Here is a 22,885-nt window from a genome sequence, read left to right as displayed (position 1 = left end):
GGATGGAAAATGGGATCTTAGAACTGTTTTGCTTTCAACTGTTTTCCCCTTAGCTTTTCTAAAATCAAGCTCAAGTAGCTTTGGGAGTGTATCTGTCTGCAGGTGTCTTCAATGTGACAGAGCCTTCTGCCACCTAGTGTTATCCTGAGAGCTCTCCTCAGCAGGAGAATTTATTAAATATCATTTTTATTAGTGATCCCCACTAATTTCTGGGCACTTTTTGTGAATGTTTAAAAAGGCACTTTCTGCACCAGTTGCAGAATCAGTTCAGTCAGTAGGCACAACTTTTTTGGAGACAGATTTTGGGGATAGAGTTTGCAAGTTGAGTGGAGTTGTTAACAAATAATCCATGGAGAATTTCAGCAGTTGTGGATGTCACTGCTCTGTAACAAGTCTGTTGGTATTTTCTCTCCCAAGTGATACTAAAGGGTTCTGTCTAACTCAGCACACTCCTGTTTGATATCTGTTCTTCTCCTGTCTCAGGATATTGGATTAGACTGAAAGCAACAGAAAAATAAAATTAATTCAACAGAAATCATATAAAGAATGATTCAATTTAGACACTTAACTCATTGTCTTTTTAGGAGAGTAAAAGAAAGATCTCCTATCATCACTGCATTTTTCCCCTCTAGAAATTTTACCAGGGCACAATAGAGAAGGACAATAAAATCCAGAGAATTTCACCCAGATTTCACAATAGAATTGTTAAGCTGTTAAAACAGAAAAATGGTCTTAATGATGCTTTATATTTAAGCCAAATAATAATAGCTTCTACCATACGCTGACAGATAGGAAGAAATTGCCTAGGATTGAAGGAGTGGTTTTTTCCCCCTTCATTCCTCTGTAAAAAATATTTTCAGGAGAACAGGGCAACTTTTCCCTCCTCCCCCACCTGTGGGAGCTGTGGCTGCCCTGTGCCAGAGTGGGGCTGTGCAGCTCCTCTGCAGTTGGGGTTTGAGAGCTCAGCCCAAAGGCTGCACCAGCCTGGGGCAGACACTTCTCATCCTTCACCCGTCCGTGGTGGTGAGGCAAGCCCCTCTCCGAGCTCCTGCCCTCTTTGCTCCCTCCCACCTCTTCCAGGCCTTCCTGAGGAGCAAACGCCAGCCTGGCTGAGAGCTGTAAACATGATCCTCAGCATCAGCCTGAAATGCTGACCTGACCAGCAGCAGGCAGAACCTGAGGCGGCCGAGGGGCTCATTAGAGCACAAGTCAGCTGCAAGAGAAATCCACCTGGTTTTCACCTTCTTTTGACCTGAACAATCTCATCTGCTTTAAGTACTGTCATTCAAACTGCAATATTTGCTTTCAACAATTACACTTTCCACATTCTGCCTAAAGAAAATAACTTTGGGTTCTTATTATCTGAAATGAATAACTGAGAGTTTGTAGTTTTTCATTTGAGATAATTGTTAGGTTTGGCAGCTTACTTATCTGATCAGTATCAGCGGCTAAAAACCCTCCAGAAATTCTTGTGTTATTTTGAGTCATATTAAACTGGAATTGCCATATGATGTGAATTCATTGCTACTCAGAACAGAGGATGCTGTGTCACAGTGAAAACAGAACTGACCTTCTGACTGGGGAAACTGTATTTCAAAGCTGAGGTTATAACCACTTTTTCTTTGTTCATATGGTTTTTTCCATCAGCAGTGATTTGGGAGCAAAGCCTGTTGCCATGCCTGATACATGAGTGATCCAGGGGCTCTGTTCTTCCCTGCTGGGACTAAAGCAAGTCCTTAAATGCAAGAAAAACTTTAAAAGCATTCTGCTGCTTCATTTTCCAGCTTTGGGCCTGAAATCAAAGTCCTTACCAGTACTCCTGGGGCTAAAATCAAAGTCCTTACCAGTACTCCTGTCTGCTTGGAGCCACCTTGGACTCTGCAGTTGTGTCCTGAGCTTGTGGGTGGCTTCCCTGTGTCCGTGGCAGGGGGGTTGGAAGTGGATGATCTCTAATGTCTCTTCCATCCCAAATCATTCTATGATTCTATGGTACAATCAGAACTGTCCTTGTCTGTTGCCTCAGAACTGTGTGTCAAGCAAAATGTGCTAAAAAGAGGGAGAAAAAGGTGTCTGTGCATCTCCATCCTCCTTCTGTAGGTGTTCCTGACTGAGTGCTCTGTTCAGAAAGGGCTCACTTTGTCTACAGATGCATAATTTACATGGAAGCTGGTGCTGGAGGAATCTCTTTCATGTAGCTCTCCCAAAGCCCCAGTTCATCAATATGGATCTCTGGCTGTGTGCTGGGGGATTCATGGTGCTCAGTGGGGTGCATGGAACATGGGAAAAAAGGCAAAGCAGGAGAAACAGGAAGGAATTTTATCCTAAAAGAAGAGCTTGTGTGTCCAAAAGAACTGTCTATCAGAATAAAAGCTGTGTTCTCCCTTCTTGCCTGCAGAAGGGATGCTGTATTCCTAGAGTCCAGCCCAGGGAAGTGTTTCCCCAGCCCTGGGGAAAGATGCAGTGGTGTCTTTAAAACTGAACTTACCCTGTCCTTACATAAAAGAAGATGAGCCTATGAAAGCAGTCTTGACTTAGGTAGAAAGTTACAGAACAGTGGTTAACTTCCTCAGAGTTATAATAAATATTTAAACACATCCACGTTCGTCTTGTGCCCTTTGTCCTAAACACAATGTGTGGGAGGAAGAGTGGAATTGGAGGACAGAGGGAAAGATGAAGAATTTGGAGATCAGCCTATGCCAGAACATTTCCACAACACGTTAAAAAGAGAGCTGCTTTGCAATTACAGAAATGCTGGCTTAATGGTTGTTTTAGCCATTGAAAAGGAAAAAAAAACCCAACATCACAGCTGAGCAAAGGCCCTTGTGTTCAACGACATTCTTCCCGGGGTCAAGTACGAGCGGAGCCCGATTTAGTCACAGACTAAATGTAGCTGCAGTTCTGCAGCGCTCCCGAGTGTAATCCAAGGCAGTCTTGCAGAGCAGCGCTGTGCCGCTCCAGCGGGCACCGCAGTGTCCTTGTGCACAGCGGGGCCGCTCAAGGGTGTTAAAATGCTTCACTTGCAGTTGTTTGAGCACTTTCTGCGGGGGCTGATTGATTTACTGTATCTGGAAGTGCAGACCTGGAAACCCGAGCGAGGGAGAATGCCTTGAGCGCGGTGCTGAGGCCGGGTGTTGAGAGGACAGACAGCTGGCGGGTGACCTCAGGAAGATGACAAATGGGGGACCAGGTGCCCCCGCTCATCCGAGAGCGCTCCCAGCCCCTCTGGAGTTACGGAAGTCACTGGCGCTGAAGGAAGGCTTCCTGTGAGCAAGGCTTCTAGAAATAAACACTAACCTCTTGTTACAGCTAAGTGCATGGGGGTAAGGAATCCAAGCAGCTATTTGGGAAGGAATTGAAGCAGAAATCCTTGCAGTTTAAAGGAAAAAAAAAAATAAATCCAAACAGTAATGCCTGTGCATATTTTGGAGCTGGCAGGAATGTATGGTGTGGAGGTGCGTGGTGAGCAACAAGAAGCAAACTCTTTACACAGCACAGTCAGTGATGGCTCTTCTCTGACATGTGTGGAGCCATCCAAACAAGTAAATATTTTACTGGGAGGAAAGTGAGACGTGAGGAAGCCCCCCAACAAGTGAAGAAAGAGAAGTCGGCATAGAATTTGTGCAAAATATCCTTTATAGAGTTGAAACACATGACCAAAAAGAACTTGCATAGCCTTTAGTTTTCCTTTGCTTGCAAAGGATTTGTGTATTTGCAGGTTCTGCTTTCCATTTCCTGTTTTTATTTTAAAATAGGCAGTCATGTGCTAAAATGAGGAGAACTGTCAGATAATCCTTGTCTTGGAGCCACCCTGCAATGGCACAGAAACCTGTAACCCATGTTGCCTTAGACCTGCTGAGGATATGCCTCCTTTCTCTAAGGCTTCCTTAGTGGGGTTGTGATGTACTTGAGCAGCTTCAGGACTGTTTGTTTTCCTTTTCAACTTAAAAAAACCCACCAAAACAGGATGACCTTTGTCATCACTTTAACTTTTGAAACTGTGTTCAAGATTTCCCACATTAGCTCATAATCACTGAGTGCTCCAAAGACACCATTGGCTGCTCTCTTGCACTGGTATTCACATTTTCTAAGCCTGGAACTGTTATACTTCATCTGAAGTGATGCTGCCTGATCAAATGCTAAGAGAAGCTGATTAAATGTAGCATTTGATTGTTATCAAAGGGAATATGCAGACATCCACTGTGAATTATGGGCTTATATGAGGGGCAAAATGTGTTTTTCAAACATGCACTGGATTTACACATGGGAATTCTTGTTGAATGTGAATCTCTAGCTTCTATAACTCCTCAGTGAAAAGAGGAGGTTTATTTAACTTGTTAACATTTGTAACATCTAAGGTGTAAATGGATTTACAGTTCCTTTTAAAGGTGGGAATAGGTCAGCTTGCACCATTTAAGGGGTTTATGTCCCTTTTCCAAGTAGTTTTTAGATTTACAATTGACAGTGCTTTAAGTTGATAGTCTCAAAGTCTGTAGTCCATTGTACTTGCAGTTTATAGACTTTTCTGCATGAAATAGTTATATCAAGGTGGTGCCTTCTTGGGTAAGGCCCTGCAGTGGGACTGGAATTGTCCAAACCTCGTTTTTTTGGCAGTGCCTGCAGGTCCTGTCCCAGGGCTGCATCCAGCCTGCAGCAGAGGAAATGTGCAAAATGCATATCAGGGCAGAGGAGTACAAAGCTTCCTTTATTCTATAAAACCTTTTTCATCGTTAGTTTCCTGTCTTTGCACTTTAAAACATCCACTTTTAAAATTATATCAGTTTCTGGGAGGCGGAAGGCATTTCTCCTTTTCCTTTGATCTCAATTTCTCTGTAGCTTTTCATCTTACCTCAAGGCAACAGCACTGGCTGCTCAGTTACTCCAAAAGCAAATGTTTATGTGTTAAATAAATGCAAGTACTTGAGTCTGGTCTCACATCTATTTAAAAACCAGGGCAGCAGTAGAATTGCAGTGCTGGGAAAATGATGGAGAACCAGGTGGTCTCTAAGACTTTTCTTCCTTTAAAATTCTTTTCTTTGCCAGTAGAAGAGCTGGGGTTTTTATGAGGAGCACTGAAGGTATATTTTGAGGTAGCTGTCATGAGGAATGTTTCCTCCATTCCACTCCCCAGTGTATTAGCTTTTCAGTGGAAATGTTTGGTCTCTGGATTTCATCACAAAAAGAGGAAGTTTTTAGGGAAGGTAGTATGGGAAAATCTCCCACCAAGGAGGTCTTCTGTGACTTTGGGTCTTTGCATTTAAAGGTTTTTCTATTCCAGGGTTCACAACTGCACTCACCAGTTCACAGGTAATCTGTAATAAACTCTCTGAGATGGGTCATTAGATATATATCTTACAGGTAATGGTTTTCACCATTAACAGAGGAAACAGTTTATGTGAAACATCAAATAAAAGTGTTGTAGTTTTTACATTAAACCCTCAGAAATGTCTTTATTGGTTACTGCAGCAGCTGACTGGGAGGGAGCACTGAGCCCCAAGGTTTGGGTTTCCAGGATCCAAAATGTTTGCCCCTTATATAAAGGACATTTTAAGGGAGAAGAAAGGGGGGAATAACTCATCACTAATTTCTACCTTTGGAGTCAGAACTGGCTTTATCAGTGACAGCTGTTTCATAGCTAATATCACATTTTGAGGCTTTTTTTCGCCTCTTTTGGTGTCTGGTAGCAGAACTCTGTCCTGTTCCATCTTAGCTGAAGTGTGCTGAGACAGACCTGTTTTGTTTTAATTTTAAAGTACTTTGTTTCACCACACGTAGTTACACACACTCCTGCCCTGAGAAAACTGACCCTGTTTGAAACAAATTGCTGTTTAGAAAAAGCAGCTGAAAGAGGTTAGAAAGAATCACTTGGAGTCCTGTATTTCTTCTATTGATTTGCTGGGCAGGGGCATTTCCTATCTTTTCTACTGGGAAAGTTTATTTCTGGTAGAGCATAGTTCTTCACTCAGAAAACCTAAAGTGGAGAAATAAAAGTTCTAGATGTGTAAACTCTCAATTACATTTTTTTCTTCATCCTTAACTGTAACAAAAAGAGATCCATTAGAGACAGAAGGCATCTGCTTTTGCAGAAAGATGAAGGCACTAAATTTCCTTGCTGGAAATTGGAATTGTGATGAGTAAGTGATGGCTCTGCAGCAGGTCCCTGGGTGAGTGAAATGGGCTGAGCAAATCTGTGGCATGGAGAAGGGTCTGGCATTCATCTGACACCTCAGAGAGCAATTTCTGCTCACTAAGCCCTCCAAAAGCAGCACAGGGTTATTAATAATAACAAAACAGCCTGGCTTACTAAACTGAATGTGCACAGCACTGCTGTCTGTAGGTGGGATTGCTGGAGCTGCAGGGGCAGTGTCTGTGCTGGACCACTTGTCTTTGGCAGGATTTTTTAGTAGCCAGAACTCTGCTGTGGTATTTAGAGTGACTTTTCCTTGTACCCCTGCACTATGGGCTGTGTTCAGTGCATAAGATGCCATAATCTGGGTGAAAATGTATTTCCTCTCTCTGCTCTGGGATCTGTCATATTTGGACTTCATCATGCATAGCCCTGTTTTGACAGCCACACTGATTGCTGCAATTGTATACAGAGAAACATAGAAAAAACCACCAAAAAAGTAACAGAACTCCTTCAGTGATTTAACCTATTAAATAGATTTTCTCCCATTTTCTCTGTGTGGTCTGGAGGGTGGAGAAGAGGAGAGGCTGGTGGCAGGTGCCCAGCTGCTGTCAGGGCTGGCAGTGTGACCTCAGGCAAGGAGGGATTGGGTTGGGCTCATGAGGATCCCTTGCTGAGCTCATGGCTGCATTAAACTTGAATTCTGTGTCAGAGCAGGCTGTGTTGGCTGGGGTTCAGCAGGAACTTCTGATACCAATATTGCTGGTGGGTTTAACATCTAAATACAATCATATTGCACAGATAGTGTCTGCTAAAATGGATGAAAGTCTGTTTGTTTCTTTCTTTGTTTTTTAATTTGAAGATTAGGCTTGTAGGTACTCCCTGGAATGATGAATTGCTGTTCTGGATTTGAGGAGCAGCTTTGTGCCTTGTGTTTTTGCCCTGCCTTAGTCATATTAGTCTGAGAGAGGGAGAACCACACTGTATTTGAATAACACCCAGTGAAGGCCTGTTCCCAAATGCATTTCCTGGGACTATTTAATGGAGAACAGCAATGAACTTGGCTCATTTTATAAACAAATTCTGTTTGGCTGCATGGACCAACTGTGTTGAAAGGAAAACAGAGCTGAGCAGAGGAGCTCAGTTTGTACCTGCTCAGAGAATAACCCAGGCCACACATTCCTGAGCAGATCCAGGGCAGACTCAGTCCAGTTCCTTACATGTCTCTCTCCTCTGACCAGACCCAGTCTCTGCAGCTCACTCTGAGTAACACAGCAACAGCTCATCCTAGGGATTGGTAAATCTAATGGAAATGCTGTCTCCAGAACGGCTCAGGAATGCAGCAGCCTATGCTACTGCCTTGCTAATGCTTCACACAGTTTTCCAGACCAGAGTATTCTGCTTGCTTTATGCAACCACTATTTATTATTTAAATGATGAATCTGGAAAATTTCCCAGATCTAATGTCTGCCCCATTACTTTCTGTCTTGGATACTGCAGATAATCAGATGAGCAATAAATCTACTCTGTGGAATCAAATTAAATTATTTCTTTTTTATTTTTCCCTGTCAACTTGTGAATGATTTTTCTTTTCTTCACTCCCATAAAATACCTAATAGGTAAAAGAAAAAAATTTCTCTATGCCAAATACACAGTTATTCCATATGTAATGCATAAGTGTTGCATCTGCAGAAACACCCCTGGCAGTGTATTTATCTTGGGTAGCAGGGAAGATTGTGTGAAACAATCCCTAGCCCTGATACTTTCAGTTGGGTGGGTGGAGAGACATACTGTGGGGTGGTTTGGGCTTGTTGGTTGTATGTTTGGTTATTTCTGGTTTTTTTTTAGGTAGGGGTTTTAAGCTTTGTTTGGTTTTTGGTTGGTGTTTATTTTAGCCAGGTTTGATTGTGCTGTTTCTCCATTCTTTCTGATTGTTTCTGACATCCTTCCTGAATTTCTCTGGGACGAGACCACCCTGCTGAGCAGTGAGGAGATGTTTGCCAGTGGCCCTGGGCATTGCTGAGCTGCTGTTGGGTCCTCTGGCTCTCAGCAGCAGCAGTGCCAGGGGGACTGGGGCTCCTGGGCTGTGCTGGGAAGGCACAGGGGGATGGCATCCGCTGCCACACTGAGCCCATGTAGCTCTCACAGCCCTGGCCCCTCCTGGTCAAGTGATTGTGACACAGCCTCGGGAAAAGAGAAAACATGAAGAAAACCCCCTCCCAGGAACAACCAGCTTGATTCTGAGCCTCCACACCGAGTGTGAATTACACCTCTTTCCTTGAAAACAGGAGGGTTTTTTTGGTTTTTTTTTTTCCTCCCACCCCCTCCATGGTGATGAGAAACTGGAGGTCAGGAATGAGCCCCCCAAGGCTCATGAAGAACGAAATACGACGTGTTTTAACTGACGTGAAAGGTTAACGGGGAAGATCAACATCCAAAGGCTGCAGCCAAGGAAAGGAGGCTTGTTTGGGCAGAGCCTGAAGCAGAGCATAGGCATTGCTGGGAATGGGAAGTGTGAAATGGTGGGCCAGGGAACACACAGCCCTTTAGCCCCGCTCAAAAATAATAGTGCAGGCTTTTTTTAACTTCAAGTTTAGAGTTTAGTCTGCCCTCAGTAAAAACAAGTTACATTAAAAAACTGTGCACCAGAAAAAGCAAACCTCTTTTTCCTGGTTTCTGCTTATAAGATTTACAGGTACTTAAAATAAACCTATGAAAAACAGACCCAGTGTGCTGGAATTTGCTAACTAGTGAGAGCAATTACCTCCAGGTCCCAATACCTAACGGAGCTCGGCTTTTTGGAAATAAAACTTGGCAAGCGCTTCTTCCTGCTGCTGTTGTAAAGGTGTACATGAAAAGATGTGCTGACCTCTGCCAGAAACCCCAGGAATCCAGTTCAGAGAGATTCTCCTGTGGAGGGGATGGCTGGAATCAGGCAGCACAGATGGGGACCGGTGTGGAAAAGCCGGCAAAACACATTCGCTTCTCATTGTGTGGCTTCAGCGTGGCAGATTCTTTGCAATTGCCTGGTGTACCACAGTAATTAAATGGGTCAAGAGCAGTAAGTTCAGATACTTAACAAGAAAATAAAGACCTCACTTGACAGCCAGCAGCAAGCCATGCTCGTTTCACAGGAATAAGGAGAATTAGGGCAGGTTGTGCAGTAAAAGTCAATGGGAGCCCGTTTGGCAGTGATTTTGTATTGCTTCAGAGATCACCTTCCAATTAACTACAAGTTCTGCAGTGGCTGGAAGTCAGGCTGTCTTATGAAACTAACTCTCCAATTTCAGATATTGTAGAAAAAGGGAAACAATAGACTCTGTTTTTCTCCTTTCAGTGATATATAAGTAAGAGAAGATAAGAAAAGTAATGAGAAAGACACAACCAACCTTTGTTAATATTAAAATGTAAAATAATCCCGTTTTCACTGGACTGTTTCATGCATGAGGGTTTCCAATGAAGTTGTGCAATGAAATAAATATGATAGAAGTGAAATCCAAGATGGAATCTGATTTTTATAAGACTCTCTGGTTTGGAGGGTAGAGGTAGTTTCACACCAGTGTTTTGAAGGAAATTATTTGTTGTTGTCAGTGCCCATCATTCCTGGCTGGGGAAAGGAGCTCCTGTTTCCCACAGCAGTTTTAAAAGTCCTTTGGGAAGGATGAGATCTTCCTCTTAAAATATTGAGGGACAAGTATCAACAATGTTAAAAAAAAAATTAAAACCCATAAAATGTCTTGTGCCACAAACCAGGAGCTCTCTGCAGACAACCCCCCCTTGCAAATTTAGAGATGGGACCAGCTTTGTTGCTGTATTTGTGGATTCTTTTGGACTGAGCACTATTAAGAGGGTTTATTTTATTATTATTTCATGTTCCTGCCTGTGTCTGTGCTGATGGGAACCAGTGTCTGGCAGTGAGAGCCAGATTCTGTCACAGCTTGGTACAAAACACCTCAAAACACCTCACAGGAGGTAAATTCAGTCTCAGCTTCAGCATCTCACCAAGAATCCCTCAGAATCATTGCTCATGTCTGTGCATTGTGGTTATTAGGTACAAGAAATACAGTTTTTAAAACTGTAATTAATCATTTCTCAGTAATATCTTTTTCTGTGCTTTTATGGCATCAATGGGTATGACTGTTTATTATGTCTTACCTATAAAATCTGACCTGTTTTATATACTCTTTATGGAAACAGTGTACAGTCATAAATTAAAAGATGCAACTGTTTTGGATATTTTACTGGTGGTCCTGTATTTTCCTGCCAAAAGTGCAGCTGTTTTAGGTTTCTCAGGATAACATTATAAAAAGGCTGTGTGCATTTTGCAAGTTTATGCTTGGATTGCCAAGCCAGGGGTGGAGTGACTCAACCTTCCCAGGAGCAACATGTACCAAGTGAGGAATCAAAACAGCAGCTGAAGTGTGGCCCCTGTGGAAAGCACTTTGTGTTCATGGGCTTGTGTCTGGTGCTCAGGATTGGAGATGATTCTCGGGCTGGTCTTGCTGGGCTGGCGATCTGTCTGTTTGATGGGGTTTGGTGCAAAACTAGTGGGGAATCTGTCTTGTACTTGTCTCATGGGGTGCAAGAGCTGTGGGGTTGCAGTGTGGGATGAAGCCATCCTTTAACAGGAGCTCTCGGTGTGTGTAGCTGGGGTGGAGCCGTTGGAAGGAGCCAAGGGCAGCCAAGAGTGGCAGTGCCAGCACAGGCAGCGTGTTTGTGTTTCCGTGTCAACTCCTACTTCCATGTCAACTCCTACTTCCATGTCAACTCATCGCTCTGGAAGGTTTGGGGTAGAATTAAATGGCTCTGCAAATGGGTGATGATTAATGGGGAAATTTAGAATCTTCTTTAGCCAAAATGATGGTGGCCTCCCACAGATCTAATTCCCAGGGTCAGTGGGCTCCAGGCACAGGTAGCAAGCAAAGGAAGTCTTGTGGTCATCAGAGCAACTGGTGCCGTCAGCTTGGTGGGTGTCTGGCATTAAGTAGCAGAGCTGAAACACTCCTGTTTCTGTGGGAGTGCAGGAAAGCTTCTGGTGGTATCTGGTGTTGGCAGGACCTGTGGGAGTGGGGAGATGAACCACCCCCAGAGCGAGCACAGAAGAGCACAAACCCCTGGGCGCCCTCAACCCTGTGCCACCAAAGCACTGGTTGGGGCAGCCTGCCTGAAGGTGTCATTGCTTCAGCTCATGCAGGTTTTATCCTGATGTGTCCAGCGGGCAGTGGGCAGTTCCATCTCCTTGCTTTCTCCTAAAAAGTAGCCTCAGCCTCGCTGTCCTGTGAACTACAGGGTGTTGGATGTGTTTCCTCTGCTCTAAAATAACGCCGCTCTTTGCTGCAGGTACCTCACCCACGTTCGAGCTGCCTCTCCGCAGGACCTGGCTGGGGGCTACGCGTCCTCCCTGGCTTGTCACCGGGCCCTGCAGGACGCTTTCAGCGGGCTCTTCTGGCACCCCAGTTAGCCAGGGAGCAGCAGCCTGTGGCCAAGGGACACCCAGCGGGGCAAGGAGCGACCCAAGCCAGCAAAGGTGGGGCAGGATCGCTGCCATCTGCGTCGGCCAGGCTGCACTCACTGCCCTGTGCACCCCTCTGGTGCAAAACCAGCTGCGTTTAAGTGTTCAAGGGAGAAAACAAACCCCGTCTTCACGAGAGCTTTGTGAAATGGTAGATACATTCTTGTGGAGGGGGAAGCTCGTTGGTCATGTGGCACTTTGCTGAGGGAGGCTGAAGCAATAAGCCACATCTAATGGAAGATGTGAATAACTCAGCTGTGTACGTTTGAGGCTTAAAGAAATACACTTGTAAATTTTTTTTAAATAAAGCCAGACTTTAATAAAGTTTGTGGTTTTACTCTTATTGCAGGGTTTTATTTGCACAAGCATTTAAATGCCATTTTGATTATAACATTTAGTGTCAATATTCAAGCCTACATTTTCTTCCCATAAAACTAGTTTCCCCAGTTTAGACAAGTGGGTTTTTCCTCCTGCCAGCTAGATGAGATGAGAAACTCTGGAAATATGCTGACACAACTCTTGTGTGGGATCCTTCCTCCGTGTGTCACTTGGTTCTTACCTTTGCTTGGAAAACAAATCTTTAGCTCAAGGGCTTTCAGCTGAGGTGCTCCAGAAGCCATCTAAGAAACCTTGATACAAGGCAAAGTCACTGAAGTAGTCACAATTGTGGGGTTCCCTTTTGGGGTTTGTTTGTTTGTTTTGCTTTTTTATGTTTGTTTTTTGCTGCTTATCTCCATTTGCAAATTTTTGTCATAAACTCAGGAGCTTCTTCAGGTGGGAACATCCCTTTGGCTTTGGGGATGATCCCTGCTACCTGATGTGATCATTTTTGTATTCCTTTGCCTGCTCCTTGTAATGGAACATTAACCAACTGCAGGAGATGGGAACCTGCTCAGGACAGCCACCTTGGACCATGTTTTATAGGCCACCTGCTCATACCTATTGAATCCTGCTCTGAGGAGTGCACTTGATGGATGTATTTTTTTTATGCTGTAATAAAGAGAAGAATAAAATCTGTTCCAGACTTGCTGTTTTCTTATTAAAGAAAATGGGGGGAGATGGCAAAATTTCCATTGCCCTTTGAAATCCCCTTGGTTGTGCTCAGAACAGCTGCTGACAAGGAATGTTACAGAAGGCAGAGGTGTGGAAGAGATCAGATCCTTCCCTCCTCTCTCCCCTTTCTCAGGCTCACCCAGACTGGCAAAGATGCACCTCACCAATGATCTCTTTATATTCACTTTGTAAAGCCCCAGGTCATGCCCTAAGGAATGCAGAACTGCATATGCATATTAATATTTCTAATTTCAATACACTCATTAACTTGGCCTGAATAACATTTATTATGTCATTTCTTGTACACAGAACTGGCAGCTTCACAGACAGCTGGAAACCCCCTGGTTATGAGTACAGTGATATATCTGCTAGACTGGCATCTAAACTGAAGTTCTGCTGCTGGAATAACGCTTGCATTCAGTCCTTAAGGGAAAAAAACTTCTACCATTTCAAACCCTTCCCTGCCCTGGGACGCTTTAATGAAAATCAGTTACGTATTTTACAGGCCTGACCCAGAAATGGTGATCAAAGCCTGGTTTCTGTTGGTGCAGTGGTGCCAAGCCCTAAATTGGGGCTGTGAAGCAATGTGGAGTCCCAGGGACCTGCAGTCTGTGTCAGGCAATGATCCCAGGGTGGCTGCACCATTCCAGAGTGGTGGAGAGCCTTATGGCTCTGGCAGTGTTTGTGGTGGGCTCCGGAGAACAGGAGCCACCTTCAGATGTTTATGGAGAGGGCAGCAGCTGGAGAGCAGCAGAGGGGTCAGGACACAGGGGCAGAATCCCAGCACAGCAGTGCCTGGGAGGAGAGCACTCCCAGGTTGGAGCTGCAGGGACTGGTGTTAAAGGCTTGAGCAGGAGTGCTCGGGCTCAGTGCGGGCCAGGGAGGAATCAGGATACCCAGGAGAGCCAGGATGGCCTCCCTGGGGATTGATAAATGTGATCCTGCAGGAACCAGGCTGCGAGGGCTCGCTCCAAACACCGGCTGCGCAGCCAAGGGAAGGAAAGGCTGTCACACGGAGCCACGAGCAAAACAAATCCATGGCCCTTGGTGGTGTTTGGGTGAGAACCAAAAATGCAGCAGGCTGCAGGCTCAGGGCTGGAGCCACAGCAGCAGGGCCAGGAGGGTGACAGACATCTGGTTGCTGGGCGTGAGCTCAGAGCTTGGGCTGAGGGAAAATATCTGAAACTGAGAGGGCGAGCCGAGTTCTCTGGCCAAATAAACTATTTGTGGTTGACATTGCCCAACAATAGTTTGGATGGGTAAGAAAAGGAAATCAAAGACAGAGGCTTTTCAAATCCCTACAGAGTACAAGCAGCCAGCCACAAAGATCATCCAGGGACTGCAGCAGGGGAGCAGGCAGAGGTAGGGAGAGCTGGGAGAGGGCAAAGTCACAAAAGCCACAGGAGGACACGGTTTCAGGACAGAACTGTTTTTCAGGTGCTGGTTTCAGCCTGGAACTGCAATGCAAGCATGAACTTCATCTGCAAATGTGCAAAAGACATTAAAGTCTTTCTGGCTCTGACCATGGGCAAACACGAAGTAGGAGTCAACTAATCCCTAACTAAATCTTGGTGGTAAAAAGCATTTTTTACTCAAAACCTCAGGATATTGGGCTATTTTGCCTTTTGGTATCTCAAATTAAGCTTTTGAAAGGTTACCTTGCTTACTCAAGAGCTATGCATCTGCTAACTATAATCCAATATTCTCAAACCAAAACATTTGTTGGAGAATCCAGGGCAGGGGTTATGTAAGTCACCTTCCTAGACCCGACAAGACATAAAAAATTGTTCTTCCCCACAACTTGCGCATTATCAAAATGCTACTAAACAACCCCAGGCCCTGTCACTGAGTTAGCACAGAATATGAAACAACAGAGAGCAGGGAAGTACCAAAACACATTTATTATAAGAGAATAAAGTTTTAATTTTTTGTAGTAATAACAATTTCAATCGATCCCACAATGAGAAAAAAAGGTGACTGCAGGAAGCAAGACTCGCAGAGGAAAGCTGCAACTTGAGGGGAACACAGGTCTGCTCCTTATAACTTATGGAATAAAACCCCAAATATCCTTTACACAAATTAAGGTAGTCACCACAGCTCTGGTCTTCAACTCAGTAGCTTCTCTTCTGAAGAATCTTGGCTGGTACACAGACGTTTCGAGGCTGGTTTTGCTGGAAAAGGTTAGAAAAAGTAAGTTATTTAACGTACAGTAAACAGACTGACCGAATCACAAGCTCTGGAGCAGGAAGCTCTGTTAAGGGATTTAATAAGAAGAGATGAGAGTTTAAATCAGGATTAACAGTCACAAATGAAAACTCCTATAGCAATAAAGGGGGGTCTTTACCGAATGCCAAAAAAGACTTCCAAAAAACCTGTATGGAGCTACATTTTGACCTACCTTTCAGTGCTACCCAACAACAGCATAAAAATAATTCATGGCATTAAAGCTTTATATAAATCTCCTTTCCTCCAGTTCGTGTAACTGCAGGCTGAGAGCTTTCCTCTGCTGTCTTTGTCATGTAGTGCAAAGCCCAAGACCACTGAAACCAACCAGTTTCTACAAGTACTTTAAGAACAAATGAACAATTATAAATAAAAAACCAAACCCACAAAACAACCAAATTCAGTACTGAAGATCTCTAAGGGTATCTATGTCTCAATTAAATTGAACCAGGTACAGAACCTGATTCTGCTGATGTGGTGACTCTAGGCCTCACTGAATCTGTGTGAGCATAAGAAGGTCAGAGCTGGGACCAGTCCCTTGGAAGTGTACTGATCTGGGCAAAAATGCAGCTCTAGTTCTGAAGGACTGAGCTAACAGAGATGTGTGCTTGGCATTAGATCACAGATCCACTGAATATCCTGCACTGGAGGGACCCACAAGGGTCACTGAGACCCCATCCTCCCCCAGCGCACAACTTGAGGCATAAAGGTCTGGTTTATGGCCTGTGGGGTGATCCTGTCCAGTCCATTTTTCTGGGGAGGCTCGTGCTGGGATCAGAGGAGCAGGCTGCTGTTACCAAAGCAAGAAAGCCCTGCAGCTGCTGCACACGTGCAGGCGCTCGTCCTGCCTGCCACATCCACACCGCTGTCACACGCCTGGGGTGGCCCATGGGGCTGACCAGCCTGAGGCAGCACAAGGTGCAGCCTGAAATCCCAACGCCACGTGGGAGGTTTGCTCCTTACCTTCGTCAGGACAGGGCCTCTTGTAGAGCACATCTGCTGGGATCTGGAAACTGAGGCACAGCATCTCCTTGTTGGGCGCCACGTTCCTGACCAGGAAAGTGGAACAGCGTCCAGCCAAGGAGGTTCCCAGCACAGCTTCTGCTCGCTCCTGAATGTCTCTGGCTGGGTTGCTGTGTTTGGAGAACCCGTAGCAGTGCACAGTGGGAAGGCCAGCAGGGCTGCAGGGCTCCCCGACCAAGAGGTGCCTGAAAACATCCAGAAACTCCACAGCCAGAGCTGGCAAATTCATCACTATGTGGAAAGCGGTTTTCTGTTCTTCTTTCAGGAGCGGGAGCTCTTTGCTGAGCTCCTCCCTCACCGGCCCCCGCAGGAAGTCCCTGCCGTCCATGTTGAACGCCTTTATCTTGGTGTCCACTCTGTTGAGCTTGCAGTTGTGCAGGAGCCAGGTGTAGGACTCGGGGTTGAGGTCGTTGGCAAACACTCGGCACTTTCTCTTGGCTGCTGGGATGGCGAAAGGTCCGATGCCAGCAAAGACGTCGAAGAGGACGTCGCCGGCCTTCAGCAGCTCCACTATACGGCTGTGCTCTGTGGACAGGCGCGGGTTCCAGTACACTTTGGAAAAGTCCAGTTCATAGGCAATGTTATTTTCTTTGACCTGGAAGTCCAAAAGGTTTGCTTAAGCCTCTGTGTTCAAATGCCTGGCAGATTTAAGCATTATCACTAACTAAGAAAATGAAAAACCAAGGTGCCTTATCAAAAGATAACATGTACATCAGCACTGTCCCACTGGTAGCACACAGGAATCTTAAATAAACACATCAACTAAGCAATCAAATAAACAGATCTTAAATCAACAGATCAACTCATCAGAAAGAGCCGTGTCCCCAGTGTCAATCCCAACGGCTGGCTTTATGCAGGTCTCAATCACCAGGTGGAAATAAAGCAGCAACTTAAAATGACCCTAAAAAAACCTGAGGGTTTTCAAGAGCTTTGTGGCTGGCTGACAACTCCTCTATTGAAAGCAGACCTTGGAAAGATGCCTCAAGCCCTCCTTTGTGGAGTGCACACAGTAAATAAGCGTCTGAGAATGATAGGCCTAAGAACAGGAACCGTCAGCCAAATTCAAAGCCGCTGGGAGCCAGTCCTGCAGCTTGAAAAATACTGTATTTCATCTCCCAAGGTGACAGTCTGGAAACTAATCCAAACCCAAGCTTTGGGATTACCACTGTCTTAAGAACAGACCTGAAAAGGAATAGTATTTATTCAGATGAGAATGGGATGCAAGATAATACTCTCTTTGCACCAGCACGTGGAATTGTCTGATTCCAAAGTACAGTAACTTGGGATCCAGATCACCACAACGTTTGCTTTGCCAGCAAGAAACACCCTGAAGGGTCTCTGTGCTCCTGGATGCAGCTACATGGTGTGCCAGGTGTGCGGTGACACCATCTGCATAATATTCAATTGTCACTGCTGCCTTGACAATCTAACAGCCTTCTCTCTGCATGAACAGGATGTTCCACCAAGCTATTCAGCCTTTTATTTGGTAATCTCATGTTTTCTCCTTTCAAAATATAAAGTTGCTAACAGATAAGAGAAAATATTTTTGTGGAAGCAGTGGGCCAAGTTTCCAGCTACAGACAAGAAACCCTATGTGAAGAACACTTGGCAGTTACACAGTGATTACACCTGATAAATGTCAGAGCAGAGGAGACAGGAGGCTTGTCTTACTGCTGACAGGAGAGGAAAAAGGCAAAGGCAAAATGTTGCCTAAGTTGCAAAGCTGGTGAGATTGAAATTTCTGTACCAGCCACTGGACAAGGTTTGGTGAAATTAGGAAACTGGATTTTCTTAGATCAAAGCCACATCATTAAATCTAGGCTGTGAACTTGGAATAATACATGCCTTCCTGATCCCCATGGCTGAGTTTGCCCTTGGCAGACCAGGACAAAGGAATGCAGAGGTAAGAGCCAACCCTTAGGCTCAGACAGGTGTAAGGAAGGGCACTGTGCAAAGGATCAGCAGCATCCCTGCATCACATCTCTCCAGAAGAAGCCTTTGGGTTTTAGCACATTAAATTTAAAATACCAGAGGGAAAAGGCCTGTACCTTGGTCACCAGGTTGTTCTCTCCAGCAAGCACTTCCATTTCAAAATTCCTGTATGTGCTGTCAATAATACTGGTTTTATTCACTACACAGCTAATTCCTGGATTCTTGTCCATTATAACCTGGCCTGAAAGAGAGGGTGAGAGATAATTATGGTTAAGGGACCAGGACCTTTTAATGTTCTGCAACAGCTATAACAAACCTGCTGTTTACAGCTAAATTAACAAAAGTAAGTGTGTGTTGGAACAACCTCCCTCTAATGACTCAGGGCTGCAGCTGTGGCCTTTCCAGGGCACGCATTTCACCCTGGCCCAGGGCTCAGTGCAGTGGGAGCACCAAACTGTGAGAGAGCTGTATCCCTCAGTACAGTAACTTTTTAGCAATATACAAATGGCACAAATACCTTCCTGAGAGAAGCTGTTTCACCTACCAATCAAGTGTCTATAGGGCAGCTGGTGATCCCTGAGATTCAAATGAGCAATGTGGCCAACACGGCTGAATCCAGAGGTGACTTCTTGACCTTCGGGAAGGACGGCTCGCAGGATCTCCTCTGACTTGAAATTCTCATAGGTCAGCTCCAGGTGGTACTTGGTCACTTCAGGATGGACACTGAGCTGTTTCAAAACCTGCTGCTCTGACTCTCCTAATGAGAATTCCGGAACTTTCTGAGGATCCAGGATAACAAATCTACTGTCCTCATCCTCTGGATCCTCCACCACCCGTTTGAGGCCGGGACGTTGCAGTACTGATTGTTTTAGAGACTTCAGCACACTATGCACAATTTCTTTCTTGACTTTAAGAGCTGGAACAACCACTGTCCTTTTGAAAGCCTCTCTGTTGAGCAGTGTCATCCCACGCACTCCAGGATGTGGCAAATACAGTTCTGGATTAGTTTTATCCTCCGCAGTTTCAGGCATTGTGAAGAAAGTATTTTTTTTAACTACTACAAAGAGCCCAGGTATTCTGCCAGAATGTTGTGCCAATAACATCCAAACTGCTGGAAATGATGTATTTGATGCAGCTGTCCTAAAATGATTAGTTTTCAGTAGTCTGGCATAGTATCCCAATCTCCACAAAGTCCTAGAAGAGAAATTACTCATTTTATAGACATTATGTAATCATTCCATTTAAAAGGCTGCAAATCACATGGATTTGCTGTTCTCTTAAACCAGAATTTCCATCTGTACCAAACAATCCACAATCATTTAGTAAAGCTCTTTATTATGAAATATATGCTGCAAATTTCTGTTATTTTGCAAGTGTATCTTTAGACTCAAACATTAACTGACTTCAAGCAGCGATATAATCCCCTCCTGCCAAAAAACAATGACCTCTCTTTGTTCTAATAAATGTGATATTAATCTCAGAAAGCCAAATGGAAAGACTTCTACTGTCTTGATCCTACTCCTGTTGGATTCCTCCTGTGTCTGGTAAAATTCATAACCAAGCAGTGGTTGCTAGAAAACAGTTATTAGCAACAGTGGTCATGATCACTCTGGTGATTTCTGCCTCCCATGCCCCAGTGTAAGGGGTTCCATGCTCTGTACGATCTTTACTCCATAAGGTGCATGCCAGAAAGGTCATTAATTAAATGCAATGTTCAGCATAAGGTCCAGAGAAATATCAGTAATGTCTGTTCCTGCCACTTCGCCCTGGTTCATCCACGGGATGGTAACTTGAAAAGTGGCTTTATACTTCTCAAAATTGTTTCCTCCACTAGAGACGGACCAAAAGGACCCAATTTTCTGCCTTGGCAATGGCTGCTCCAAAGCAGGAACCAATGGATTAGATGGTGCTGGAGTCTGGCATTTCTCCTGACTTTTTTTAAATCTTGCTTTGAGAGAGAGGCTCTGCAAGGAAACTGGTTCTCTTGCCTGCCTCCCTCAGCCCTGCCTCTCTCCGGGGTAACAAGAAGCTGTGTGCTCTCTCTCCTTCACAAACCTGCTGTGCCCAAACCCTGCCAAAGCTGGTCCTGCTCCCATCCCCCGCCCCGCCCAAATCCCAGCTCCTCGCCGGGAGCTCCTTACATCTCCCAGGCACGCCACTTCCCTAAGCCAGGGTTTTGGCAGAGCACACCTTCTTCAGGACACACTGCATTCCTCACGTCTGCTGCACAGGAGAAATCCCCTCATCCAGAGGCCTGAGCACCCCCGTGCTTTTCCTGGGACATTTTCCTGGGGGTGGAAATGGGTGGCGTGGTTCTCAGAATGAGAGAATCGAATAGGCTGGAAAAGACTCCTGGAGTCATCGAGTCGACCTGTGACCGAACACCCACCACCATGGCACGGGGTGCCTCGCCCAGTCTTTCCTTAAACACCTCCAGGACAGCGATTCCACCACTTTGCTGGACATCGTTCCAATGTCTAATCACCCTTTCTATGAAGAAATGTTTTCTGATGTCCAAACTAAGCCTCCCCTGGCGCAACTTCGGGCCACGTCCTCTCATCCTGCCGCTTCTCGGTACCGGATTAAACACACAGGATAAAGCCGCCCGCAACGCTGGATCTGGCTGGAGGTCCCTGCCGCCACCTCCCCAATAGAGAGACGCCATCCCTTCCGTCACCACCACGATTCCCGTTTATCCCGTTCTCCCCTCAGGGAATTCTCTCTCCCCTGGCTCAGTTCCCCCCCCCCAACCCCCGCCCTCACCTCATGTCGGGCCCCGCGCGCCGCGCGCGCGCGTCATCGCCGCTGCGCCGTGGTGGGCGGAGCCACGGCGACGGTCACGCTCACAATGACCCGCCCCATGTCCCCTCAGCGGGGCGGGCACGGGGCGTGACGGCCCCGCCCCTCAGCGCTGACCACGCCCCCGATAGGACCCGCCCCCTTTGGCCCCGCGCCCGGCGCTCCCCTCGGTGGCGCTCGGCGGGCGCGGGGGGCGATGGCGGTGGCGCCGCCTTGGGGGTCCGGGCAGGTCCGGCCCCTGCCCTCCCGCGGCTGGTACCTCTCCGCCCGCGAGTGGCGGCAGGAGGACGAGGAGGAGGAGGAGGACGGGGAGACCGCCCCGCTGCTGCCGCCGCCGCCGGGCAGCGTGCGTGTGAGGGGCGGCGGGGAGGGAGCGCCCTGAGGGGGCTGCGCTGGGTGCTGAGGAGAAGCAGCTCGGGGAGCGCGGGTTCAAGGGACGGGGCTGTGCGGGGCGGCTCCGGGGTGGCAGCGCCTGGGAGGGGGATAATCACCTGGAGAGGGGGGATGAGCCTCTGGTCCCATCGGTGCTCCTGATCCCTTCGATTCCCTGCTTGCTGAGCGCTTGGAAGTGCTGCCATATGCCCTCGCCCCTGTTGCGAGCAGGCGGGGAGAGCCTGCTCCGAGCCGTAAATCTTGCTGTGCTCGTTTTGCTCGTTCAAAGGTTGTGGGGCTGCCGGGCGGCATCGCCTGTGCACATCGTGTGTGCGTCGTTGTAGAATGAGAAGTGAGATTTTGAAGAAGGAAAAGTTGACTTTTGCCCGCTCCCTTGAATTTCATTTTAGGAAAGATCAAAACACCTCTTCCACTAATTGTACTTTTTTTTTCCTGTCCTTTTCACAGGGTTCTTCAAGTCGTGGTTCTTCCTTTGCTTTCTCAGTGTTTAACTTAATGAATGCAATCATGGGCAGTGGGATACTTGGCTTATCCTATGCCATGGCCAACACAGGGATCATGGGGTTTAGGTAAGTTTTCAGTTTTTACATATATTCATTCTTAAACTCGTTTTGTAGGATTAAATTGAACAAAACTGGATTACTGAGACTCCTGTACAAATCTGAGGAAGAAATAAATAGCTTGTGCCTTTCAGAATTGTTGGTTAAGACCTTCCCCTTTTTGATTTAGTTGTTCAGATATGGCCTAACATAAGTCCTACCAAGACATTGCATTAAATTGCCACAGGGTGGCAATTTCTTGGCCATTACTCCTGACAGATTTATATTTTCCTTCCAAAACTGTAATCTCCTTTACTTCCAGGAATGGGCCTTGTGGAATAGGATGGATATGTGGCTGAAAACTGTGAATCAGCTTGTGCTTTTTTTTGTACTTTTGCTTGTTGCAAATACTAACCTGTGGGTAATGGGGAAAAAGTCACTGGAATTGTCACTTTAACCATTTCCTAAGCATTGGTTTCACTTCAGTGGAGAATGTGTGTGCACATATACACAAACACACGAACTCCCATGGTTATGAATATCCTGTATTCCATACATCAGGGCAACTTGGCAAGTATTGGGAAGATCAGAGACCACGTGAACCATAGTCAGCAGATACAAGCCTTAAAATGAGGAAATCTTGTAGCTTAGTTCTTGCAAGTGTAGCATTTTGAAAGCACAGAAATGCATTGTAATGTAAAAGTGCTTAATTGTGAATATTTTGTGGTTTTTAGTATCTTGCTGCTGATTGTTGCCAGCCTTGCTTCTTACTCTGTGTTTCTTCTGCTCAGTATGTGCACTCAGACTGGTAAGTGAAAAGGATTTATCTAACAGTGAGCTCTGAAATATTTCCTCAGTTTTATCACAGAGACATCACCCAGTATAAAGATTGCAGTTAACAGTGGTGTCTGACTGACTGACCTTGAAATATGTAATGTTTATAACAATTAAAATCTGCCATTTATGAACAGGATTTTGAGTCTTTTTATACAAAGCCAATGCCAAACTGACTGGTTTCTAAATTTTTTATTTTATTTTTTCCCAAGTGCCTCCCTTATCTTTCCAGAGAGATCCTGTATTTCTGCAGCAAAGTTATTTTGGTGCTGGCTGAACCTCACTACATCAGTGTGTGCTTTTGCTTTCAGTGAATGCTTAAGAGCAATAAAATAGCAGCCTTTCATTCTCCTAGGAGTAGTACATATATTTTTGTCCATGGTTTGAAATGGATACCTTTCAAGTTTTTCAATCATATTGGATTATCATTATTCTCATGCTGCTTTATGGATG

At 45.6% G+C, this 22,885-nt stretch overlaps 3 protein-coding genes across 6 annotated transcripts in view; 2 read left to right on the top strand and 1 right to left on the bottom strand.

Moving 5' to 3' along the window:
* The window catches only part of MNAT1 (MNAT1 component of CDK activating kinase), a 116,873-nt gene extending 104,219 nt beyond the window's left edge, over positions 1-12,654 (top strand). Inside the window, exon 8 of the mRNA XM_005520046.3 lies at positions 11,465-12,654. Within this exon, the coding sequence (XP_005520103.1) occupies positions 11,465-11,585 (121 nt within the window). The 3' untranslated portion in view covers positions 11,586-12,654. The remainder of the gene's footprint in view (positions 1-11,464) is intronic.
* A 1,917-nt stretch (positions 12,655-14,571) lies between these two features.
* Positions 14,572-20,704, bottom strand: TRMT5 (tRNA methyltransferase 5). Of its 2 annotated transcripts, none has more exons than XM_005520048.3 (5): positions 20,631-20,704; positions 18,412-19,061; positions 17,984-18,108; positions 15,876-16,530; positions 14,572-14,860 (listed from the first exon to the last, which is right to left on the bottom strand). In XM_005520048.3, exons 1-5 carry the CDS (start codon positions 20,633-20,635, stop codon positions 14,796-14,798), a joined length of 1,500 nt encoding a protein of 499 aa, XP_005520105.2. In that variant the 5' UTR covers positions 20,636-20,704; the 3' UTR covers positions 14,572-14,795. The 2 variants fall into 2 exon arrangements, with proteins under 2 accessions (XP_005520105.2, XP_087913696.1); XM_088057570.1 differs by lacking the exon at positions 20,631-20,704 and adding an exon at positions 20,058-20,458.
* A 126-nt stretch (positions 20,705-20,830) lies between these two features.
* SLC38A6 (solute carrier family 38 member 6) overlaps positions 20,831-22,885 on the top strand; it is a 37,818-nt gene continuing 35,763 nt past the window's right edge. For 2 of the 3 annotated variants that reach the window (XM_088057571.1, XM_005520369.3), the window contains exons 1-3: positions 20,831-21,012; positions 21,507-21,628; positions 22,333-22,406. In XM_088057571.1, the coding sequence (XP_087913697.1) occupies positions 20,863-21,012; positions 21,507-21,628; positions 22,333-22,406 (346 nt within the window). In that variant the 5' untranslated portion in view covers positions 20,831-20,862. Of the gene's footprint in view, positions 21,013-21,191; positions 21,391-21,506; positions 21,629-22,332; positions 22,407-22,885 lie in introns of those variants that run through there. The other variant, XM_088057572.1, reaches the window with a different exon arrangement.

The sequence above is a fragment of the Pseudopodoces humilis genome, chromosome 7, assembly GCF_049639895.1.
Source record: "Pseudopodoces humilis isolate 2021_Gansu_Grassland_sample_001 chromosome 7, ASM4963989v1, whole genome shotgun sequence".
In the NCBI taxonomy this organism is placed as follows: domain Eukaryota; kingdom Metazoa; phylum Chordata; class Aves; order Passeriformes; family Paridae; genus Pseudopodoces; species Pseudopodoces humilis.
The sequence above is the reverse complement of the archived record's forward strand: the minus strand, read 5'-3'. Positions and strand labels throughout refer to the sequence as shown.

Bases quoted from the DNA above. Each gene is read 5' to 3' on its own strand.
- TRMT5 (XM_005520048.3), bottom strand. The intron at 16,531-17,983 runs GTACAGGCCTTT...TTGGACTTCCAG, and splicing joins AGAACAACCTGGTGACCAAG to GTCAAAGAAAATAACATTGC. The intron at 14,861-15,875 runs GTAAGGAGCAAA...AACCTTTTCCAG, and splicing joins GAGGCCCTGTCCTGACGAAG to CAAAACCAGCCTCGAAACGT.